At 46.2% G+C, this 24508-nt stretch overlaps 1 protein-coding gene across 2 annotated transcripts in view; it reads right to left on the reverse strand.

The window, feature by feature from the left end:
• Positions 1 to 24508, reverse strand: part of LOC144149208 (band 7 protein AGAP004871-like) — a 493398-nt gene that overhangs the window by 375777 nt on the left and 93113 nt on the right. Inside the window, exon 1 of one of the 2 annotated variants that reach the window (XM_077680759.1) lies at positions 10975 to 11158. The exons of the other annotated variant lie outside the window; for it this stretch is intronic. Within the exon in view, the coding sequence (XP_077536885.1) occupies positions 10975 to 11023 (49 nt within the window). The 5' untranslated portion in view covers positions 11024 to 11158. Of the gene's footprint in view, positions 1 to 10974; positions 11159 to 24508 lie in introns of those variants that run through there. 2 annotated transcript variants of the gene reach the window in all.

Raw genomic sequence — 24508 nt, forward strand, 5'->3', positions numbered from 1 at the left:
CTTAAGCAAGTGGTTCAGAACTTCACGGCCTTCTACTACTACGGGAACACCGACAGAAAGCTGCAGTGGCTCCACAACCGGTCTTTCGGGGTAGTGGTCGTGAACTGTTTCCAGGAACCGTACACTCTGGCGGTCTCCACCTACCAGATGGCTGTTCTTCTGATGTGCAACTTTGTCGACAGATTCACGTTCCAGCAACCAGAGGAAACTAGCATCAACATGGATAACTTACGGGACGTTCTCCAGTTCCTTCTCAACTGACAGATACTCGAATCAGGGGGTTGGGCATCGGAGGAAACAGAACACCGTAAGCCTAACACTCTGGTGGCCCTCTGTAAAGAGTGCACCAACAAAACAGCACGAGTCAATATCAAGAACCTCCTTAAGAACGAGGTCAGGACTGAGGAGGTGACTGACCAGAAGCAGATTTACAACGAAAGGAAGTTTCCCATCCAGACGGCCATAGCACGCAACATGAAGGCGGAAATGAAGCTGAAACACAAACAATTGCTCGCTGAAGTCACTACCCGGTTTTCTCATCTGTTCCTGCTCACAAAAAGGGTAGTCAAGAACTGCATAGACAGCTTGATCGAGAAAGAATACATAGAGAGGGATGAAGAGCCGCTCGGCACGTACATCTATATTGGTTGAAAGGACAGACCCTTTTGCTTTCCTCCTCCAAATCCCAGGTGCATTTGCACTTCAGCGCCCTGTGTTCTGAGCTAATGATGATGATAAATTATTTTATTAGGAAGGGGAAGACCGAAGTTCACTGGAGGGGGAAAGGGGGAATAGGGAGGGAAGTAGACGCCCACTAAATTACGCTCGCCAGGCCACTGGCAACGCCAAACTGGGCCAAGGTCACCAGGTGTTGAGGATTTTCGAGAATGTTCCTCTGCAACATGAAATAAGATGTCTATGTCTGTAACAAAGCACTTTATTACCCTCCTCTGCTTTTAATAACTGTGTAAAGAAATGTTTTCGATTTCTATCGTACGAACAATTCGTTTTAAATTATAGCTGGCTACCCAATTAGGCATATTATAGAAACAAAAATAACCGGCCGGAAGGATTGTTCACGTAGCTGTGTGAGTATGCTGTGAACCAGTGATGGCCCATGCTCATTTGTCCCGTTACGCACGTATTACGTCAAAGGGATGGTAGTGATTGCGCTCATCTTGCCTGCCATGACCATACAACTTGAAACAAGAAAGGCCCAGAAAGACGACCAATCACAAATTACTTGAGACAAATCTCCGAATTTCGCATGCGCACCAGCTCGGTTGTGTGACATGCGTTTCTTGCAGTAGCTTCTGGAAACAGTGGGTTTTTTAGGTGCGAAGATTTTTTTCTCTGTATCGTAGTTGTCAAAATCCTGCTCTACAACCCACGTTTCTTGCCTGCAACAATTAGGTACATTATTGTTTTTGTGCTTGTAAGGTCAACATCTTGCAATGCATCTTATGGTCATCTCTCGACAACTGCGACTGTATCTTGTCTTTAAAATAAACAGTTATAGCCCCAATGCCCACACGGCCAACGGAAGATCTGTAAACTGAGTATTTCCGCGTAAAGATTTTTTTTTATTCAATGCAATTTGCTGGAGGAAAACGCTTCGTGTGCTTTCTTTTTAGAGCAGACTTTAGTATTCAATATAGTCGACCGGTAGTCGGGTACATAGTGAAAGGAAGCGCGAAGAAACAACGACAACCAGGAGGAACAAATACAAAGGAACGGAGAGCTCCGTCCCGTTTTATTTCTTACTCCTGGTTGTCGTCGTTTCTTCGCGCTTCGTTTCACTATGAACCCTTACCAACACCTCCAGCTTTCTTTGTTACTTGTAGTCGTGTAATCCGAACCGTCGTTGGTTATAAATAAAGTTTTCTCTCCCTGTCTCAACCCGAGGTATCTTTTTTTTTTTTGTAATGAGTTACCATTGTATAATGCACAATATAGCAATGCTGAGCTAAATTGGGGACATCATGTTTCCGTCATGTGGGTATAAGTAAAAAAAAACGTGCAACTGAGAATGTTCGCGCCCACGTTGCTGATCAGTGATGCAGTTAACTCGGCCGTCAGACTGCGCCAAAGATCCTCAAACCTTCGTTTGAAGAGCTCGGACATTGCTGTCAGCCTTAACACTCGCAGGGTGGCTTGCACAATGCACGTTAGTAATATTGGTCAGACAAGATACGAACGGTGCCAGAGAAATTCCTGCACTGAGTCCATTACATTAGGCGTGAATTGTGCAAACACACTTGCGTTCGAATACGCACTCAGTGGCGTAGTAATCAAAACTCGCGATAACATGCAATGATGTTTTCGTTTTGTTTTGTTCTTTTAAGCTTTAGTGGTACATGACATTTTACCACTGCTGCATTTTTATCACCGTTATGTAATTCTGATCTTTGTAGCACGTTCAAAAAATATATTTTTTAATCATCAAGTATAAATTTCCGGACAGAGAGAGAGAAGAAACATTTATTAGAGCAGACGGTGGTGGTTGAGCCGTCACTCGGTGGGGTGGGTTCACCTCAGTCCAGGTACTCTTGGGCCTTGGCTGCAGCCCTGGCACGGGTGACCAGAAAGATCTGGTCAGCGTGACGGGAGCTGGTCAGCAGGCCCTCCCACTGCTCTGGGGAAGGTCTGGGATTGGGGGCAAGCGATGGGGTGTTTTGACAGGCCCACACCATGTGGTAGGTAGTATTAAGAGAGGGGCAGAATTGGCAGGTGAGGGTGTATTGGGTAGGGGAGATAGCGTGGAGGATGGGTGCGTTGTAATATGTGTTTGTTTGTAATCGACGCCAGATGACTGCTTCCTCCTTGGTTAGTTGAGGGTGAGGTTGAGGCAAAGTGAGGCGAACGTTGCGATAATGGTGCAGGATGTCGTGGTAGCGTGATGGAACAGCGGGAGTTGGAGGAGGCTGGACCGTAGGTTCTGTTCCTGACGGAAATGCCCGGTGTGGAAGGGCGCGGGCAGCGGCGTGAGCCGCCTCATTTCCCTCGAGGGACGAGTGGCCAGGGGTCCAGACGATGTACAGGTCGGGGAGGGGATTGATTGAGGCGAGTATGCGTAATGCAGGAAGTGAGATGCGTCCACGTTGAATGTTACGACAGGCTTGCTGGGAATCTGTTATTATTGTAAGGTATTCGGAGCCAGTTGTAGCGGCGATGGCTATGGCAATTTCTTCGGCAGTGGTGGTTGATGTCGAGAGAGTTGTGAGAAAGGTGAGAAGTGTGCCTTCTGAGTTTACAACCGCCAGAGCATGAGCCTGGCGTGTGGGGTAGAGGGCGGCGTCGGTGTAGCGAGTATCGGGATGAAAGTGGAATTGTGAACGCAGATGCTTAACCCGGGAGAGCCTTCTACCTTGGTTGAATTCTGGGTGCATATTGTTAGGAATTTTGGATACAGTAATGTGGGACCGGATTGAAGATGGAATGCGCTGAAGGGCTTGTGAAGCAGGTGGGGTCGGGTATCCGAGAACCTGGAGGACGTGTCGGCCGGTGCTGGTAAGGAGGAGTCTGGTGAGTTTATTTTTTTTTTCGTCGGTCACAATTATTGACGATACGTTTTGTCAGTTGTTATGAAAAGTTAACTGGCTTAGAGCCTTTTCGATTGGTCACACAAACTCTCGTAGTCCGAAGTAGCTCCAAGTTGCGATTACCTTAAACGGACACTAAAGGGTTACAACCAACTGGCCTATAGCAGAGCTTACAAGTCGGTAAATACAAGACTCTCGTTAAGAGGCACTTATTTAAGACGAATTTCATCGTTAAGACGAACACTTTTGCTCTCCCGTAACGTGCAGAATGTAAAAAACGTCTGCTTAAGACGAATTTGCGATAATACGAACCACTTTTCACGGTCCGTTCGAGTTTGTCTTTACGGGAGTTTACTGGAGTTTACTGTATATCAGAGTTGATTGGCGTATTCAGGGGACGTTGTGGCCATTACTATACCAAAGTGGCCAATCATGCTCTGGTAAGGGAGTGCGTTACCGGCAATGGTAGCCGGGATCAGGCCACAGCCCAACCCGCAATCTGCAATTCCATCAACACGCGGACTTTTTAAAATGCGGTGGGAATCGTGCGGCGCCGTGATTATAACCACGGTCCTTCTGCCCGCGAGGTGGATGATCTACCTCTACGCCCCCGCTGCACCTTATTAGTAGAGTTCGCAGAATGGAATAATCTGCGGATCATGAATACCCCCTTCTGCAAACGGGAAAGCCGCAAGTGGACGTGGAGGAGCCAGAATGGGGGCATAAAAATGGAATAGACCTCCTACTATGCGATAACCCTGGCGTCGTGCAGGATGTGGATGGGTGAGGCGTAGTGGCCACCGTATGGTAAGATCTCGAATTAGGATAGATTTGAGGAGAGACCGCAACAAGCTAGTACGAAAGAAGCCGATACATGAGGTAGCAGTAAGAAGTAAAGTTGAAAAAATTCGGGATCGCGCTGCAGAACCGATATTCAGCTCTAACGGAGGAAACAGAGTTTACGACACAGGAAGCCAGTGACAATCTTACACGCATTATCACGGAGTGTGCAGTAGAAGTCGGAGGTACGATCGCTAGACAGGATACTGGTAGACTTTCCTAGGAGGCTAAAGATTTATTTAGGAAACAGCAAAGCACGACAATATCCACCCCAGCTGACAGAATAGAACGAGCGGTGCTTTCGAAGTTAATCAATAAGCGTAAGACAGCTGACATACGGAAGCGTAATATGGAGAGGATTGAGCGTGCTGTAAAGAACGGAGGCAGCCTGAAAGCAGTGAAGAGGCGTCTAGGCATGGGGAAAAATCAGATGTATGCACTTAAATACAAGCAAGGCACTGCCATCACAAATAGGGATGAAATAGTCATAGTAGCCGAGGAGTTCTATAGAGATCTGTACAGTAGACGGGACATCCAGGATAATACCTTACGAGAAAGTAGTTCAGAGGAGATAGACATCCCACCAATAGCGACAAAAGAAGTAAAGAAGGCTTTGAAAGAAATGAAAGGGGGCAAAGCACCTGGTGAGGATCAAATAACAGCAGATTTCTTGAAGAATAGCGAAAAAACTGGCAAACCTGTATACGCAATGCCTAATGACTGCGAGTGTACGGGAATCTTGGAAGAACGCGAACATTATTCTAATCCATAAGAAAGATGACATAAAGGACTTGAAAAATTGCAGGCCGATTAGCCTACTGTTAATCGTTTACAAGGTACTTACCAAGGTAATCGCTAACAGAATTTCTGCCCCCTTACATTTCAGTCAACCTAATGAACAAGCAGGGTTTCGTAAAGGCTATTCAACAATGGACCATGTTCAAACGATCAATCAGGTGATAGATAAATGCGTAGAGTATAGTCAACCCCCCTATAGCCTGCATAGAATATGTGAAAGCATTTGACTCGGTCGAAACCTTAGCTGTAATTCAGGCATTGCGGAATCAGCATGTAGACGAGCCTTACGTTAAAATACTAGAGGATATCTACAATTGGCCCTCAGCAGCCATCGTCCTACATAAGGAGCGCAGTAAAATACCTATAAGGAAGGACGTCAGGCAAGGAGACGCAATCTCTCCAATGTAATTCACGGCACGTGTACAAGAGGTATTCAGAACATTCGATTGGGAACAGGTGGGTGTAAGGCTTAATGGAGATAGAATACCTCAATAACCTCAAATTTGCGAATGACGTTGCTTTGCTAAGTAACTTGAAGGACGAATTCCAAAGCATGATTATCGCAGTAGACAAACAGAGTAGAATCTTGGGCCTGAAAATAAGAAATTCCGAAAATTAAATTATGCTCAATAACCTTGGGATAGCACAGCGGTTTGATATAGGTGGCGAGGCACTGGAAGTGGTAAGCGAATATATCTACTAAGGCCGAGTAGTGGCACCGGATTCCATCCATGAGGCAGAGATAATTTGAAAGATAAGAATGGGGTGGAGTGCATTCCGAAGGCATTCTCAGATAATGAATGGCAGTCTACCATTGTCCCTGAAGAAGAAAGTGTATGACAGCTGCATCTTACCGGTACTCACCTACAGGGCAGAAAATTGGAGGCTCACTAAGAGGGTTCAACTGAAACTGAGGACGACTCAGCGAGCAATGGAACGGAAGATGACAGGTGTAACATTAAAGGACAAGAAGAGAGCGGAGTGGATCAGAAAACAAACGCATGTTAAGGACATATTAGTAGAAATTAAGAAGAATGAACAAGTAGGGGCAGGGCATGTAATAAAAAGGCAAGATAACCGATGGTCATTAAGGGTAGCAGATTGGATCCCTAGAGAAGGCAACCGTGGCAGGGGGCGGAAGAACGTTAGATGGGCAGATGAGATGAAGAAGTTTGCGGGGATAAATTGGTCGCCGTTAGCACAGGACCGGGATATTTGGAGATCCATGGGAGATGCCTTTGCCCTGCAGTTGGCGTAAATAGGCTGATGATGATGATGACTGTATATTCACTCTTGGAAGCAGCGGTTTTCAGGATGCCGGAAATTCCGCACGCCTGAAATTCCCACCACTTTCCTGCACTACTGCTTCTGACGTCCCGGAGTGTTAATGGTGAAACATAATTCGCGTAGTTCATTTCAGCATTTGTACAAAAAGAACAACAGTAAGGTACGCACACGTAACCGTAAGAAATGTTTTAGGACAGCTAAGCACTTCTCAATGGTTCTAAATGCGGAAGCAGTAATGTCCAATTCAACGCATCAGATGCTCCGCTTTTGCCTCACGTCCTTATGCCGCGCTCCTGACACCTTCGTAAGCCTTACGCTTTCGAATTGCTTCGTTATGTCTCCGCTGCTCGTTCCTGCCGGGAGAGTTGACGACAATGGTGGATTACGCAGCCAGCCCGGCCGTTAGCTCGCTTGGCTGGCTTATTCCACTGCCTTACCTCATCTCCGGGGTGCGGGAGTAGTCGGCCACCTGTCGCTACTGCAGAATTTGAGCGTGTGCTGTGGAACGCCTTGTGCAGTCAAATGCTCCATAGAGGAGTCGTTTACCCGCCGCGGTGGCTCAATGTCTAAGGCGTTGCGCTACTGAGCACGAGGACGCGGGATGAATTCCCGGCCGCGGCGGCCGCTTTTCTTATTGGGTTGAAAAGCAAAAATTAAATCCGTTCCACTCATTGTGAAAGCCGTCGGAAGTGCAGAGCAGTGATTCGCCACGATGGGCTGTGCCGCTGTTATCCGCGCACTGCTACAACCCCATTTAATTCAAATTTCCCGCCTTCGCAGTGCTGGCGCGCCCCTGCCTGAAACTGCGCCAGCGGGAGTTCTGTTCTTTTTGTTATTTGTTTAATTTTGTAAGCTGGAGCTCTTTTGCATCATTTCGAACGCGTAATTTTTTTCTTGTGCGGTTGGAGCCTTGCTGCGTTATTTCGAACTCGCCATTTTTTTCTTGCGCGGCTGGAGCCTTTCTGCGGCATTTCGAACGCACCGTCTTCTTCTTGCGCGTGGAGCCTTTCTGCGTCATTCCGAACGCGCCATTGTTTTCTTTCGCGGCCACTTTTTTAGCTTACTATCATAAAAACCAACCCAACGAGCTTTGCTGAATAAATGAACGTGTCCGCTGCCGGTTAATTACGTATATTTTGCCTCAAATGTACCTGTAGTTTTCTTTGCGCTAAACAACGGGGAGATGCAGGACAAGCGCCAGCGTTTCACGAGTTTTTAACGCTTATGACTATATAAACCGCTTGGCTTTCGAAGCCTCCTGGGTACGCCGCGAACGACAGTGTTACCACGGGACGCTTTGTTGGTCTACTTGGGTCCAGCGAGCGAGCTACGACGACAAGGCGAGCGCCTAAAGTGCTTTGCACTGAAAACGCCCGCTTGTTCAAGATTACGGCGCACGTTATTGATCCCCAGGTGGTCAAAATTAATCCGGAGCCCTCCACTATGGCGCGTCTCATCGCCTTAGTAGCGTCGGTGCGTTAAACCCCCCAATCACTCAAATAAAAGAAGAGTCGTTTCACTGCTTCCGACGCTGATGACGCCGGCGTTTTTCATCAATGAGCCATTTAATTCTTTCGAATTAATAATTGTAGCTGACAACATTCGCTGAATGCACCCTGCACAAATTTCAGTTAGGAAACATTACCAAACCCGCTGCCTCCCTCCGACAGGAGGTAAGGAGTGTTTTCGTTCCCAAATCGGTTAAGTACTTTGCCTTAGTCTACAAGTTCAGTCAAACGCTCTGGTAGCCATTCCATTGCTCTGGTGGTCCACCAGTTGCCAGTTATCCGCATTACAGCACCAGACCTATATCTCTTTTCTCTTGTGTTAAAGCTAGGATGCCTTCCATCCAAGTTTTCCCCATAATCCAAGACGTTCGCTTGCTTTTCCGATACATTATTCCTATCATCCCTCTCTACGTGGGTCATTAGGCACACTTAAGTGTTATTTCAAGGAGCTTAGTAATTTCCTAGTCCCCAAGCTCTATTATTCATTACTGAGAGTGTGAATTGGTCCTATGCATTTCTTTTCAGTTACAGAGACAGTCTACTGTTCCATATTTCGCAGTGCTTGCCGAATGCTCCCCAGGCCATAGTGCTTCTACGTTTAGTTTCTTTCTAGTCTTTTCTCTCGGCACTAACAACTTGCCCTGGACAGTAATATTCAGTTGGCTGTTCTAATGCTTCGCTGCCCGAGTTGAAGAGGACGCTTTCTAAGTATATTTAACATTACTTTCGCCTTTTTCATAGTTACCTTTAACCCTATGACTCAGTTTTCTAAGTGCAGTTCCTGAAGCATTCTTTACGGGTTTTATCCTGATTTATTGCGCGAAGTAATGTCAGCCAAGTGACTAAAATATTCTGATTTGATTCTTATCCCTGACTTCTCGGGATCAAGCTTCCCAAATCCCCACTACAGGCATGCCTTAAATTATTTTTAAGTGAGATGGTGTCCTCTTGCCTGATACCCTTCCTCATAGGAACCTTCCCACTCATCCTACGAAGTGTCGTAGTGCTTGCACATTTCTTGAATATGTCCTTGAAGAGCCCAATACTCGCCTCTCCTCTCAACGCCCCAGAACAGCAGCGGTATCTACTGAATGAAAGTCTTTTCGTAATCCATACATGCCATGCAAAGTGGTTTATTATAATCCGAAGATATCCCCATTACCAGGTTGATGGCATAAAAGGGATAAATTGTGCAAGTATAAGTCCTTGCTAATTAAGAAACCAGCCGATGCATTTACACTCCCGAATATAATGGTTACCAGAAAGCATAGCGTAAAGGGAAAAAGGAAATTCACGTGTATCTCACATTTTTTTTTCCCAAACATGTCAAATGTTTTAAACGCTGCTTTACACTGAATAAACTCGATTCTGCAAGTGAAATTGTCAACACTATCCTAAGGGGAATTGGAAAGAATTTAGCTACGAACACTTGTAAAATAACACAAACACACTTATTAAGCAGGAACAGCGCGAGACAGAGACGTTTTGAGCGCATGGTGGCAACGCGATAAAAAGACAAGACAAACTGCCCAACTTTAAAAAAGTCTATTGCATACGCACAAGAGCTATCGCTACTGCCTTTGGAAAACAGCGTTTAAAGACCTCCGGCTGGCCCGGAGCCCCTTTCTCCACCCACACAGTCCCCCCACACGGAGTGCTGCGCCAGAAACCGTACCAAAAAGCTTGTTTTGACCAACAGCGAGCATAAATGCAATGTTCAGGACCTGTCCGTAGCACTAACGCAAAACGAAAAACAGTGGATAGTGCTTCATAAATGAGATGTCCCCATATAAAATCCTAATGTGACAGCTGATGTACTTATTGGTTCAGAGCATCCCAGAAAACCAGACCGACATTCTTAACCAAGCTGCAATTCACGTCGGTCCGGAAATCCAACCCCCAATTTTCGGAGCAGAACCCAGTGCGAATGGACAAATGCCTCACCATTTCACTGTTTTGAGCCTGAACGTAGCAGGTAACATTCCCTCCTCATTATCGAGTTTCAAAATTCTACAAAAATTGGGTCGACTGGCGTAATCGCCATCATTACATTAAGGAAAACAGCAAGAACGATGAAAACGTGGCGCAAAGTAGACGTGCACGAAGAAGACAAGAAACGACAGATACAGGCGCCTGCATCTGTCCTTTCGTGTCTTCGTTCCCGTCTATTTTGCGCCACGTTTTCTGCCTTCTTTAGGTATGTACCAGCTAGCTCAGCAAAAAGTTTTTTTTTTTAAAACAGCAAGGACTTGGAAACTCCCCTGCATAGTATCGTCAGTAATATATAACTTCGCGTATCGCTCTTCAATAGCTCTACCACCCCAGCCTACGGGAGTGTGACTTAAAGTGCGTACGACCCCTAATTTCACGTCGTTTCAACCATCCCAAATTAAAGGTATTGCGAACTTATGGGGCGATATGGAATGTGATCGAACGAGGTTAGCTGCAATCGGAGAATTTGCATATAATAAAAAACGATAGTTTAAACCAGTACTAGTCACCTTATTGACCGAAGAGCAGTAATTACTCTCGAGAAAAACTGTACCTTTACTTGCATGTAAAACATTGCTTCCGCAATGACCAGCAACTGTTGCAGTAGGCTGCTACCCGGTCGACTGCAGGTTAAACGATATGTCAGTTTGCAAACAAAATTCGAAGTAGGAGGTTACTTGCACACAAAGAAAAATAGAACGGTGCAGTTCACAAGTGCGCAGGTGAAAACCGGGTGTACACTGGCTCCAGCCCATAACGTGGTGAAGCCGGAATGTATACCAGTATTCGCACGCCATCTAAACCACCAGTTGACTACGAAATTTCAAAATTTCTCGCTCTACGCTCTTAAGTGTGCTACACCTCGCTTTGGAGAGCTCGATGAGAGACCTGGAAAAGAAAGCGCTCATTGGCGCGCAACATGCGCGACACTGGCTGCGTTCTTCGGTGCAGGTTAGCCACCCACACAATGCGTACATAGTGAAACTTGTGAAAAAACTCTGCTTTACCGATCACTCCGGTCAGCGGTACCTTTGAATGTTCGTCATTTTTCGGCATCCTAAATGTCCACCTGCAGGGGTTTAGGCACCGTTCACGCACGCACACAGAGGACACATGGGAAACAGTCAGACGCAGATGAAGAAACGTCGCACACGGAGGTGCTAGCCCTCGAGAGCCAAGAAGGACGACTCCCAAGGGGAAGACCTCTTGTTCCTTTGCTTAGGGCATTAGTTAGGCTTCACAGCGCATGGCACGGATGGTTTCCTTTGTTTTCGCTGTCTTTCTTTCAGTGCTGTCTCTCCCAAAGTGTGTGTGTAAGGGTGAGGGAAGGGGGGGGGGGGGGGGGCGAGACAACAGTGGCCTTTGCCAACTACCCCTCTTCACCCGCTTAGCGCTGACAGCAACTCAAAACAATAGGGCGCGGAGCAAAAAAGAAGTGGAACGACACTTGACGAGAACAGCATGACGCAAGAGTAAGCCCGTCTGCCGCCCATTTGCAATGCCTTCGTCCCGCGAACGCGTCGAGCGTTGATTCCAGGAAGTCGCCGCACGCAGCAGCCAATGCACCTGTCTGGCTTCCGATCTGCTGGTGCGTGGGCGTGCGAAAGTGTGTACGTGTATTTCTAGGAGTTTTCTTTCCTCTGCAGCTCCCTTCCCCCATAACAGCACTGCGCAGCAAACATACGTCTTTCTATATTATATAAGGTTAGTTTACTCCAGAATTTGTAGTTTTTTTTTTGTTAAAAGTACTAAGTAAGCTCTTATTTAAAAATTCAACCTCTTCGGAAAATAAGAGTAAACAGCATTTCTTCCATTTCCCAGGAAAGCGCAGACCGCACTAGAGGCACACCGCAATCCGTTTAAATGCATCATAATTGTTTCTTGGATGTTTCACTAGCATTCATACATTTTACTAGTACGTTTGAAAGAAGTCCCAGCAGCATTACACATTTTTGTTGGCTCCACCCATTGGACTTTTCTGGCAACTTCATTTCCGTACTATTATTCGTTTATGCGACATTACGTTGTACTTTTCCTACAACTATAACTTCTGATAGTCATTATATTATTTCAATTTTCTGTGCTATACTCCCGTATCCAAGACCTCTGATTTGATACCTCCTTCCTGTAGTTCAGTATATAGTTAACTTTTTAACGAGTATACTAATTATCATTGCGTGTTTTATTCATTGCGCCAAGCTGTCGTCAGCGCAAGAATGGAATTGCCGTGTTTCTTCTTTACGTCCCGGCCTTTTTATGTTTCATTTCAGGCTGTATTCACCCATGTAACAAAATAACATTTCACTTAAACTGGGTAAATCACAACTCATATGTACCATATGAGCTTGTAATTACGAATATCAACCTCATTTTTCTCTCTATATATAAAATCTTCAATTTGATACCGACATCTGTGTATTTAAGAGAATGTTTACACTTTTATACTTTTTGCTAATTTCAAATAATGGCATGCGTTTTCGAATTTGCTTGGCGGACGCAGCCTATGCTTGTATTCAAACACGTAAGATAAAATGAATCGAGCCTAAGTGAATCTTTGTTGTTCTGACTTGCATGCTCCAGTGTGAAAAAGGTTGGCATCCACGAATGAAACTACAAAAATTTCTCTGTCTTGGAGAAGTTCAACAACAGATAGCTTCTAGTACAAAAAAAAAACACAGATGAGCCCCAACAGCTGTTTCTGTATTTGTTTACTAAGGCTTGACGTTGGGCTAGTTGGGTGTTACTCAGCGCTCTAGTTTTTCACTTGTCCTTGTCCCTGCGCTGTTTTTTAGTGTGAATACTGCATTTGTTTAGAAACTCGAAAACAGCAGCCGTAGCAGCATGAGAGAAGCCTACCTGTTATTTCGCTTGTCACCTATTTCCTCGCTTTCAAACGTTCGTCTGCAACCACGCAGGTATTCGCAATTCGACGTAGGCGAGCGCTTAATGACATACAACGTCGTGCATCGTTGCGATTTATCGACGATTACGTCACTAAACCACCGCGGTCATGCATGCTCGTTTCCTTAACTGCCACATGTACTGCACTGGTGTCGGTATCGCAGTGTATCGATGCGCTTTTATTCGGTCACAACAGCGCAGTGGCTCGAGCAGTGCTGCACCTAACTGATGGGCAAGCACAACTGCTAGTGACGAATTTCAGCAATGAGACTCTGTACACGTCTTCAACGGTACCGCAGTTGTTTCGAGAGATCGCTGGTAGCGAAGATTCCTTTGCTTCACAGGACGCCCCACCTGGCGAGACTAGTCCTGATCCGATCACTGAAGTCAGCTTCAGCTTGCCGTTTATGGAGTGACAAACCTTTTTCGCACTGCTCGTTGCATTTGACTACTGTTTCTCTTCAACACCTCGTGTACGACAGACGCCGCTAATAACGCAACTCATCCTATACTGATGATGCCGTGAGGCTCCTTCGCCAAAACCCTTATCGTGTTTCTGCCAAGGAACGCGCAGCTATTCGTAGCGAAATAGTGCACAAGTTGCGAGATGATGTCATCGAGCTGTCTCGAAAGCCCATGGACATCGCTCGTCGTTTGGGTAAAAATTCAGTACCCGTGCACTCTGTCAAGGGCGCAGTCCAAGGAGTGCACGAAACAAAACACATTTGTTTTTTGCCATTGAGCTTTCTTCCCAGCCAGTTAGCTGAATAAAACTTGGAAGGATTCGAGCATTGTTCTAGCGGCTGATATAGGCCGTCCGTTTCTCTCCTGCATAGTAGGCATCTTACCCTCTGTCTAACACATCAACCCAAGCCACGGTGTAAGATATATTATTAGGTGAGGGCACAGCTGACAAAACGAACGTGTGCTCTTCGTTTTGATAAAGTCGCCAAACTGGCACCGCTGAGACCGCTGATTGCAGCGCCCTCCAGCGGCAGAGAAAAGAAGCTGCCCGAGCGCCGCCCACTCGGAGGTGTTCGGATCCCTTCGGCTCCTTGTCGGGCCTTTTCAGCAGCTTCCGTAACCTGTCGCCTGCTCGATTTCTGCTCGCCGCAGCTTGGCTGGTTCCGCCGGCCGGGGGTGCAGACGATAATTTGAAGAAAGCCGTGCGAAAGCCTTTGCGCTCGCCCCAGTGTTTCAACGTGTTCTAAGCCTGTCTTTTGAGTCAGTAACAATCAAAAGAAGATATAAAACACTAAACCGAAGGGAATGTGTGCCGCGGTAGCCGTTGAGCGCTCACACAAAGGAGATTTTATGCTGCGATTTTTATGCTTGCGCAAAGAAAAAATGGGGTGCAAATGTTTTATTGAGTACGTACTGCAACAGATGGCAAGAAAACATGACAGTAATTAACAACGTTACCTGCGATCCTAAACGAATGAATGCGTGCTCTGCAGCCATCCCCAGCAGAAAAGGATGCTACTTGCGGTCGGCATTTTTCTGAGAGTGCGGTTGTGCGAAACGGTTCTTTTTGGTGCTTCGAGGGGATGTATACTACTGAATGTCGAAGAGGTGCGAGCTCGCACACGATGCAGTGCCGTCGACTTTACCGTGGGCTACAGCCCCCAAGCTACTCTGTACAAGCAGCGGCAAAAGAAAGCGTCCGCTGCCGGAACAACGCCCCGACATACAGGGAAAGTAGGCAGTTTGTGAAATTAATTAAACTGGCGGCGAATACGCTGATGTTTCTTCGTAGTAAATGACGTTGCACAACTGGGGTAAGTCCATGCACGAAGGACGCCCGAAATCTCGCAGCTGTTTAAACAATGCAATAAATTACGCGTTAAGATCACGTTGTGTGAGCTCACACGGTGAGCTCAAACAAACAATGTTGTTTTACACGCATGCCGCTGGTGCCTGCGAAACACCTGGCTTCAGACAGTCGTTGTTCATGTCACTTGAAGCCTCGGTCGCTTCAAAGCTTAGTTAAGAGTTCTGCCACCAGATGTCCTTTCAATCAAAGGTCCACGAGCGGCGCCACGGCGCCACCAACTCTATTTGGCAGATTTTTGGGCTGCTGTGTCCACACCTAAAAGTATATCTTACACCGTGACCCAAGCTACTCGACCATGGTGGACAGCAGAAAGTCGCATTAGGCTGTGAGACGTCCACGTTTGTATTTCAAACTAGCCTTACGGGCATTTCATCGGTGAGGGAATGAAGCCAAGATGCCCGGGCACGCCCCCCTCCCTCCACCCCACCCCCCGTGCATGCATAAACTGGCAACCGGTGGTGTGCGCGTGCTTAGACGTGAAATACAACGGCGAAAATGCCGCTGCGAAAGCCCTTCAAAATAAACAAGAATTATTGGCTTACGTCGGCGTTTCAAGCGGGCAAGTTTCTGTTTATCCGTGAGATATACGCAGCTACTTGAGGAGGCGGAATTTGAGGCAGCAGTGGAGAAGGCTGCCCATTCTGCGGCAGCGGTGTTTCGTTTTCGCGCCAATTCGCGCTTCTGTACGCTCCGACGCTGCGTTTATCACCGCTCTTCTTCCATGCCATATATCCAATCGAATATCAAGTCGCCTTCAGTTACTCCCCTGCACTCTGTACCCTATACCATCAGGTATGGGAGCGCCAAAAAACACCAAGCCTACTAGCAATCTTCAATTCCTTATTCAACTGTTCACGGGGCGGTTGGCCAGCCAGGCCTCTGTGATCCAGCCTGACCTGGTGAACAGGGCCCGCACAGCCAGCCACAACCAGGGGATCCCAGACTGGGGATCCCCTCCATCGGGCGGGTGGAGGGTATTCAAAAACAGCAGCACCTGTTATTGAATAACGATTGTATTCATTAATTCCGCCGAGTGGCGACACACGTCTGTCTCTTAGCGAGTTAAAAGTAAGCTACTGATAATGGCGCTGTTAAGTTCGGGCTCCTCATTTTTATTAATGAAAGCCGCCGGTGGCTCATGTATCGGCGTTGCCTCCACCTGTAGCTGTCATGCTGCGTTCCTTTCATGCAACCGCAGGGACGCGAAGTTGGGGGCCGCCGAGTGCATGCTTTCTGCTCCTTTCTTTTGTGTGGCAAAAGACGGGGGTGCTTACCCCGAGTATCTTTGTTGCGTTGGTATGCGGTCAGCTCGAACGGGAGGTCTCAGTGAACGGCGGATGGGTGCGCAGCAGTGAAAACAGTTTCGGCGCGGAGTGCCCTCTCGGACAGCGCGCACGCCTGTATTATGGCTTGCCGACGTTGGGAAGTGGCTCAGTCGTTCAAGGTTGACGATTCAACGCGATTCAACGAGGCGACACCTCGGCGGGAGGCCTCGTGAGCTCCGGCTGAGGGCGGTGGCAGCCGCGATTAAACGAGGCGACACCTCACCGGGAGGCCTTGTGAGCTGCGGCTTAGGGCGGTGGCAGCCGCGATTCAACGAGGCGACACCTCGGCGGGAGGACTCGTGAGATCCGGCTCAAGGCGGCGAGGCTCCGGGAGCATGGCCCCATCCCAGCGGCAAGAGCGGTGCATCGGGTCTATGAGCTGCTGAATCAGCGACACTGTGACCCGGCCGGACCAGGGAGTGAACACAGGTGGGCCCTGATTTGTTTTCTCCGGGTCCACCATGACTACATGCCAACAAACGGTCCACCTAATTCTTGAGCTTGCGTGCACGAAGCATGAATGTACAGGCGGCCCGCGGCGTCTTGCGCGTAGGTCAATTGCGACGGGCCCGAGAACGCGGAAGGCGGCGACAGGTGTGGCACCGCAGGTGCGATATCGTCGTACGCTTTACCGCCGGGTAGGGTGTTCCTTTTCTCTCGGTAGCACAGGATACCGCGAGCTACACCAGGGTTTGTTTAGAATCAGCTGGTGGTGCATGAAACGGGATCAGCTTCCATGCGACGGTCGGTGTGTGCCGCCGTGGAAAGGGGTGTTTGTACTATATAGTGTGCAGTGCTAGACAGGAAGGGTCAGTGTTGTTTGGCGCACTCAGTTGTTAGCTTGTTTTACTCTGGGTGTGTAGGGATCGCTAAGATGAGGATTATTGCTAGTTTTACCTGTACTTTATTAAAACGGGCTCAAGAACTGAAACCCTTCCCGTTCCACCGAGGTATAACGGGTAAATTAAATACATTGAAAATGGATGTATGAATTTAAAATAAAAAAAAAACGTAAAAAGGTAATTAAACAAGATAATTACGCAGAAAATGACTTACTAAAGAACAATGGTAAATACAAAAGATCTAAAGGCTATTATCGCGTTATTTGCCGCTGACTTTGTTTCTGCGTGTGAGTGAAATGTGACAAAATATTTGAGGGGTTAGTATTGTTGAATATTAGCGTTAACTAGTATTGTCATTTCTTCTAAAATTTTTAATGTTTTTGTATGTTTTATTAGCTCCGGTTTCCTTCTTACGAGATAATTTCTATGGATATCAAGAAGTTGTTCTCTGTGTTTGTTTGTTATTGGGTAGTCCTGTAAATAGTGATCAAAACTGTCTGCTGGTAGGTTACATTTACATATGTTATTATTTGCAATGGCGAACCTATGAAAATAAAACGGAAATCTACCGTGTCCAGTGATAAACTGTGACGTGTAATAATTGGTGGGAAAGTGGTCCGTAATTTTGTAAATATTCTTTATCTATTGGAATGTGTAGCTTTCATTTCCTTCTTGTTGCCACTCAACATTCCAATGTTTTCTTAGGTTAATATTGAGCTGTTTTTTGATAAATTGTAGTGAAATAGGCCAGTCAATTTTTTCGCCATATTTTGTTGCTTTTTTAGCCATTTCGTCCGCTATTTCGTTACCGAGATTGCCTCTGTGACCTTTAATGTAAGTTACCGTTATTTTGACCTGTTTTGCTATTTTGTTTAGCATTTCTTTAATTCTAAATATATTTGGGTTCCGATTATTTGGATTGCTAATTGCTTTTAGGGTTGATAGGCTATCAGTATACAACTGTACGTTACCTTTGAAGCTAGTTTGGAGGTATTCAAGTGCTTTTAAAATCGCGATTCCTTCTGCCTCAAAGTTATTGCTGTACTCCGGAAGTTTGTATTGTTTGGTTTCTACTATTTTGCCGGATTTGTCTAGGATTATAAAAGCTGCTCCTATGTCGGTTTTATCTTGCGAGCCGTCTGTAAATACTACAACGTCTGTCTGCGAAATTGGTTGGGTAAGATAGGCGAAAGATATCTTATCTGCTGGATGCAGCTGCCATGTATCTGCTTTGTTACTTATTTGGTCTCCCGTAAAAGCGCGGTTTTTCCAGATGAACATTTTTCCGGCGAAAAGTATGTTAAATGTTTCGATTTCTTTTTCGATCGTCAGATGAATTGGTGGGACATTAGCTATGATGTTTAAGGCCGGATTGGATACTGTTTTAAATGCTTTGGTAACTTTAAGGAGGCTTGTACTTTGAATACTTCTTAGTTTTTTTCTTATTAGTACCTGTTTTTTATACCAAATTGGAGCGGCATAAACTATGATTCTTTCTATAGCTCTGATATAAATTTGTTGTAGGTGTTTGCTGGTAAGCCCCCAATTGTATGCTGTAAATTTTCCTAGGCTGTTTATTATTTGGTTTACTTTTTCCTTTACATAGTTAATATGAGGGATAAAACTGAGCTTGTTGTCTATATAGACGCCTAATATTTTAATTTCTTTACAGAATTAAAGATTTTTGTTTCCTAGTTTGATAATGGGAGGTCTTTTAATGTACTTGTCCCCTATTACAGTGAATTTTGATTTTGTTGTGTTAAATGTAAGTTATTTGTCTATTCCCCAGTTTTCTACTATTTTGAGCGCTTCGGTTGCCTTTTGTTCGATATTATTTCTTGAATTGCCTCTTATTACTAAGGTTATGTCGTCGGCAAAAGCCTGAATATATACATCGCTAGGAAATTTGCTGTTTAGGAGATCTAAAATTGTTATGTTCCAGAGTAATGGACTTAAAGGTGACCCCTGCGGAGAGCCTGACTTAAGATAGAGTTGAATTCTTGATTTCTCCATGTTATAGATAATTTTTCTATTTTTAAAAAAGTTATGAGTCGAAATGATTAGGTTTTTCGGACACCCTGATTTTTTTAGAAAGTTTACAATGACAGATGATTTGATACAGCTAAATGCGTTCTTTATGTCTAAAAAAATGACAACACATACCGCTTTATCTAATCTTGCTTGAGCAATTTTCTTTTTTAACTCGTTTAAGGCGATGGTTGCCGACGTGTTATGGGTAAATCCGAACTGTTTTGTACTTTGGAGTTTTTTCTTGGTTAAGACGTAATATATTCTGTCTTTAATTATTTTTTCAAGTATTTTTCCTAGTATAGAGTTGACCGCTATGGGTCTATATTTGTTGGCTCCTTGGTTATCTCCTGATTTTGGTATTAGGATTACATTTAATTCCTTCCACCGTGATGGAATGTATCCTGTTTTGATACATGCATTGCAAAGATCAAGAAAGAATAATTTTTGGTAATTATATAGACATTGTACAAACATGGCTCGTAGGCCATCTGGTCCAGGAGCTAAATTTCTGCGTAATTCAGAAATGACTGCGTTAATTTCATTTTCAGTAATAACAGCTTCATCGCTATCGCTTTCAAGAAGAATTTCTTCTTCGTCACAAACCTTGTCGACATCGTATAACTCTCTTAATATATGCTCAACTGTTTCTTCGGTTGATTTTGTTTTTCCTCCACTTTCTTTTTCTAAGCTTGAAATGATGATTGGCTGGTTTACTGTTCCTCTGGGTAATTTATACGGTAAAGTGAATGGATTTTTATGAACTTGTGAACGAAGTTGTTCCCAACTTTTTCTTTTTGCTGTGGCTAAGTTATCATTGTAAGCTTTGTGTTCATTATAGTACTCGCGCTTAAATTGTTCCCTGATTTCTCCTCGCGATTTTTGATACCTCCTTCTTAGTGCTCTTACTCGCTTTCTCTCGATTTCAAGTTCAACTGTCCACCACGGTTTTGGTTGCGTGTGGGATGGTTTAACTTTTTTGCTATGTTTACTTACTAATTTTTCTATTTTATCATACAATGTGTTCACAGCATTTTCGATTTCTTCTGTTGTTTTAATCCCGTTTCTAGCGGTTTCGAACCAAGTGTCCTTTTTTAAATCTTCTAGGACATGTTTCTCACCTTTCAGGGTGAGACGGTACTTGGGTTTGTTAAAGATATCGTATAAAAGTAAACTAATAAATTTGTGGTCGCTGCTGTTGTATTCTTCGAGTACTTCCCAGTGAATAACTTCTGGTAATAACGCTTGCCCTAAAATGGTTACGTCGATCCAACTCCTACCTATACTGTTTTCGAATGTCGGAGGTGAGTTAGGGCTATTTATAACAGAAAGGTCGTGCCTAAGGGAAAGTTCTGTCGTGCATATGTTGGTTGCGTTCAGCTGTCGTAAGGCGTGTGATATCCGAGTAGCGCAGCTTGGTGGTTTTAACGCTGTCTTCTTGAGAAGTAGAGCTTCTGTTACAGCATGATAGGCAGTTTACCTTTGGGTACAAAGGCGAGTGTCTCCCATTATTTGCGTTCGTTGGCATGTGGTCATGGTGGGCCATGGAATGTACAAGTGTGGGCCCCACTGTGGTGCTTGTGTGCGAACTAGTGTCTGAAATACTGACAAAGGAACTTTCAGTACATCGCAAGTAAACAGCAAGTGAACCGCAACGGGGATGTGAACTCTGGATGTGCTCTGGATGGGATGTGTTCACTGGAATGTGAACTGCTGAGGGCGGGGCTAGTTGACATACACATCTTCGCTGTAAAAAGAAGGATGGCTCATAGAAGTTGTGAGTCGACTATAAGAAGCCTGCTGAAGTCACCAATAAAAACGTGTACCCATTGCCCGAGATTGATGACTCCCCCGACAGGCTTCGTCACCTTAGTTATTTCCAATCGGAGAAATTTACGAGCGGGTATTGGCACATCGAAGCAGATGACAGCCACCACGACAAGACCGCCTTCATAACAACGGAAGAACTATACAAGTCCGCCGCGGCGGCTCAGTGGCTCAGCAGCCATGACATCGGTGATGGTGTCAGCGTCCGAGGGGCTCACAGTGATGGCAACGTAACCGTTGACACTCAGGCAATCCTCGAAGGGCACTCCTTTCAGCACAACATCGGGAACGTTGGCGAGCTCTTCTCACAGTTCATCGATTCTTCCTTCTTGGTCCGGACTCGCTGACTGGGAGGGTTTAATTGTGAGTCAGGCGCGTCGGAAACAGTTACGGAAAGTGCCGGGAGTCATGTCGCTCCATGGGAGGCTCAACATCTCAATCGCCGCTCCGAGACCATGCATTTTGGCGGCAATTCTAGGCGCGCAGAGTTCGATATATCAGATGTGAACTTCGTTATAAGGGATATGTTTCGCGTGTATTTTCGTAACTGATCTTTCTTTGTTCGATGTATAGCATAATTCGCTCTATCCGGGTTTGTTATAATCGGGTTTGACTGCAGGTATAAAAATTCAGAATAATCCCGTCCCAAGTGTCTCTATAGTTGAAGTACTAGGCTTGCTCTTAAAACGCAACAGAGCCAATACCCGATACATCTCCCAACTTACCTCTCATATCAATAAAACTATGGGCCTCACCGTCGCATAACAGCCCGCAACAAGGGAATGACCTAATTCGAGCGTCTCCGACTAACTCGTGCCTTCGTGATAAGTCGCATCACATACTCCATCTCATATCTTAATCCAATCAAAATAGGACTATATAAGGTCAATTTCCTCACCTGAAAAATCTCCAAAATTGCTCTTCAAAGCCGCCCACTTTTATGCTCAATAAACGCTTTTCAATCCAATCCAAAAAATCCCTCAAATCACTTCCACTGCCAAACTGGAACGCCTAGGCATGTATAACAGCTGAAGAGGTCACGGAAATCCACTCTATGATTCAACTTTCCCTCCTTTCTACCACCCCTGCCGGTAGATCAATGTTACATTCGCTCGGGCTTTGTGCACCGACCTTTACTGACGAGAGAGTACGCATTCCTGCCGACTTACACAATCTCCTAGTCCCTCGGACAATTCCTCGTAATATGCACCCGGAGCACGATGTTAAACGCCGTGGACATCGTGCACGCGTCCTTGCCCGTAAATACACCATGGGCCGGACCATCAAATATATGGACGCTGCTAGTTATCGTCACCACGACGCTTATGCAGTCACCGCAATCGTCGATCCTAAAGCACCCCCTACTAGTCACTAACTATCCTGACGCGCTGCCCTGCCACTGCGGAAGAGACGGCCTTGTTACTTGCGCTCACTCATCGGCCTACCCCAACAATTTTTTATCTCTGATTCGAAAACGGCTTCAAAATTTTACCCGGAGTAATATTTCCCCGCAATCTCTCAAAATTCTTCTTTGAAATCCTCCCGCCTCCCACGCGGAGCTGATTTTCCTGTTCATGCGGGGCTGGAAGGAAATGAATCGGCTAACCTTGCAGCTCGAGAGCTAGCCGTTTGAGCTGGGTCAAGTCAGACCCCCTCCCATAGAGACCAGTCAACCCGGGACAGCCTTTTTGACTTTCCAGGAAATTACCTGCCACTAACGCCTCCCTCACCAGCGCTACCCTTCTCCCCACTGGTCACTGTCTATCACAGAGAAACGATACTGGTGCATTATCCAAACCAATACCCTTCCCTGCCGTGCCAGACTACATGCAATGTGTCCCTCTTTATTTGCTTCTCCCCAATGCCACGACTGCGGAGCCCCCCGAAACAGCATCTCATGCCACTTTTCAATGCCCTCACAACTCATTCCCTCTCATCTCTTCTGAGGAGCAGTGGGCGGCGGTGTTAGGCAGCTCGGACCCTCAAGTCCAGCGAGGAACTGCTGAATGAGCAGCTCAGGTCACCGGCACCCTCAAGTACTGGTCACACCTCGTTTTCAGCTCATGCTCCAATCTCTCTCTCTCTCTCTCTCTCTCTCTCTCTCTCTCTCCTCTCTCCTCTCTCTCATCTCTCTCTCTCTCTCTCTCTCTCTCTCTCTCTCTCTCTCTCTCTCTCTCTCTCTCTCTCTCTCTCTCTCTCTCTCTCTCTCTCTCTCTCTCGAATTGGGGCTGCTAACTTTAGCGGAAAAAGAAGTGACACCGAATGGGGTCACTGGGACTGCCCTGCATGCTTCGGGTATGCACCTGGCTCGCGCCTTTCATTTTCCCCGTCTTCATGTTCGGTCATGGACGCAGACTGACGGTGGTCTCCGAGAGGCGCAATAAAGCCATCTTTTCTCCTTGAAGGATGCCGTCGTCTTGTCAGAGGCTTTTGGGTGCTCAGAGAGATTCGGGAAAGCTGTTATACAGACCGATACCGGCCGGACTGAAACTGGAGTAAGTAGTTCAACAATGCTAATCGCCATAGAAAGTGTCTTATTCTCGTCTCTCTCTCTCTCTCTCTCTCTCTCTCTCTCTCTCTCTCTCTCTCTCTCTCTCTCTCTCTTGCTTTCTTTTTGTCTTTGCCACCCTTTACATGGACTCCTCTGGGCACCGCGCTCCTCGCTTTAAGTGTCATGCAGGCTGCGGCGTTCTGTGGCATTCTGCACCCACCCCGAGCATTCTGCAATGGTTAAGGCAGCAAGTTGTATTCGTAAAATCACACTCCTTAGCACGAAGATGGCTGGCAGCGTCACGTGCGACTATTGCAGCCACGAAGAACAGCTGTGCTGCCACCATCCTATCGATGTGCTCGGGTCTGTTCACAAACACATACATGTCCGTGTCCACGACACGCAGTGGACTGGACAAACCTCTCTCTGAGTGCAAGTAATATCTTTGTTGACTGAACGGTATATCGTTAGCGCAGAAATGGAGCAAGCACGGTGCCGCCTTCCGAAATCGACCGGCCACGCTGCGAGATGCCGGAGCATGGACAAGCAGCTCAACGGACGCCCCTCTCCTCCGTACCCCCTCACTCCCTGTCAAAGCTATCGAGTAGCCGGACAGTTTCCCCTTCCCTGTGTGGTCCTTGCAATTCCGCCAAGTGGCACTTCGTAGTGACTGCATGTCTTCGCCCTTGTAACTGCTCTAGAATGAGCGCGCTAAAAATGCGCAAAAAAGTTCAGCTCCCGTGGTGACAATCGGGCATTAATCCTGTTAACATAGATCAGATATACCAGGATATACTTATTTCCCTTCAATAACCAACATTTCGTTTCAAGTTGCGTGCTAAGTCCACAATATCGCTCATTTACAGCCCATCATAACTTAAACACCAACAGCTGACAAATTAAATGGAAGGTTTTGCGCTAATACTGAGAGACAGAGAGGGAGGGAGAGAGGGAGGGAGAAACTACATATTCACGGCTGAGTGAAGGGGACGGGGTGGCGGGGCCGAGAGGACCTCCGCGACCTGTTTGGCCTTGGAGACGAGGCCGTCCATGGGTCTCCAGGGTCGAACTCCGCAGGGCCTGTTCCAAGTGGGTGGGTGTGGAGAAAGGAGGGAAGGGGGTGCGGCACTCGCAGAGGGAGATATCCCAAGTATCGGATGCCAAATTACCCTTTCTAAATATTGCATTCATGTTACTTACATGCATGTTACTTACATCTGAGGGTGATGTGCTGACAGCAATCCAGTCAGAGCAGCCGTGTTATCATTTTACTGGTCTGTAAACGTTTACCCA

The sequence above is a fragment of the Haemaphysalis longicornis genome, unplaced genomic scaffold (assembly GCF_048455015.1).
Source record: "Haemaphysalis longicornis isolate Haplotype H1 unplaced genomic scaffold, Haemaphysalis longicornis Haplotype H1 scaffold_1, whole genome shotgun sequence".
Lineage (NCBI taxonomy): Eukaryota > Metazoa > Arthropoda > Arachnida > Ixodida > Ixodidae > Haemaphysalis > Haemaphysalis longicornis.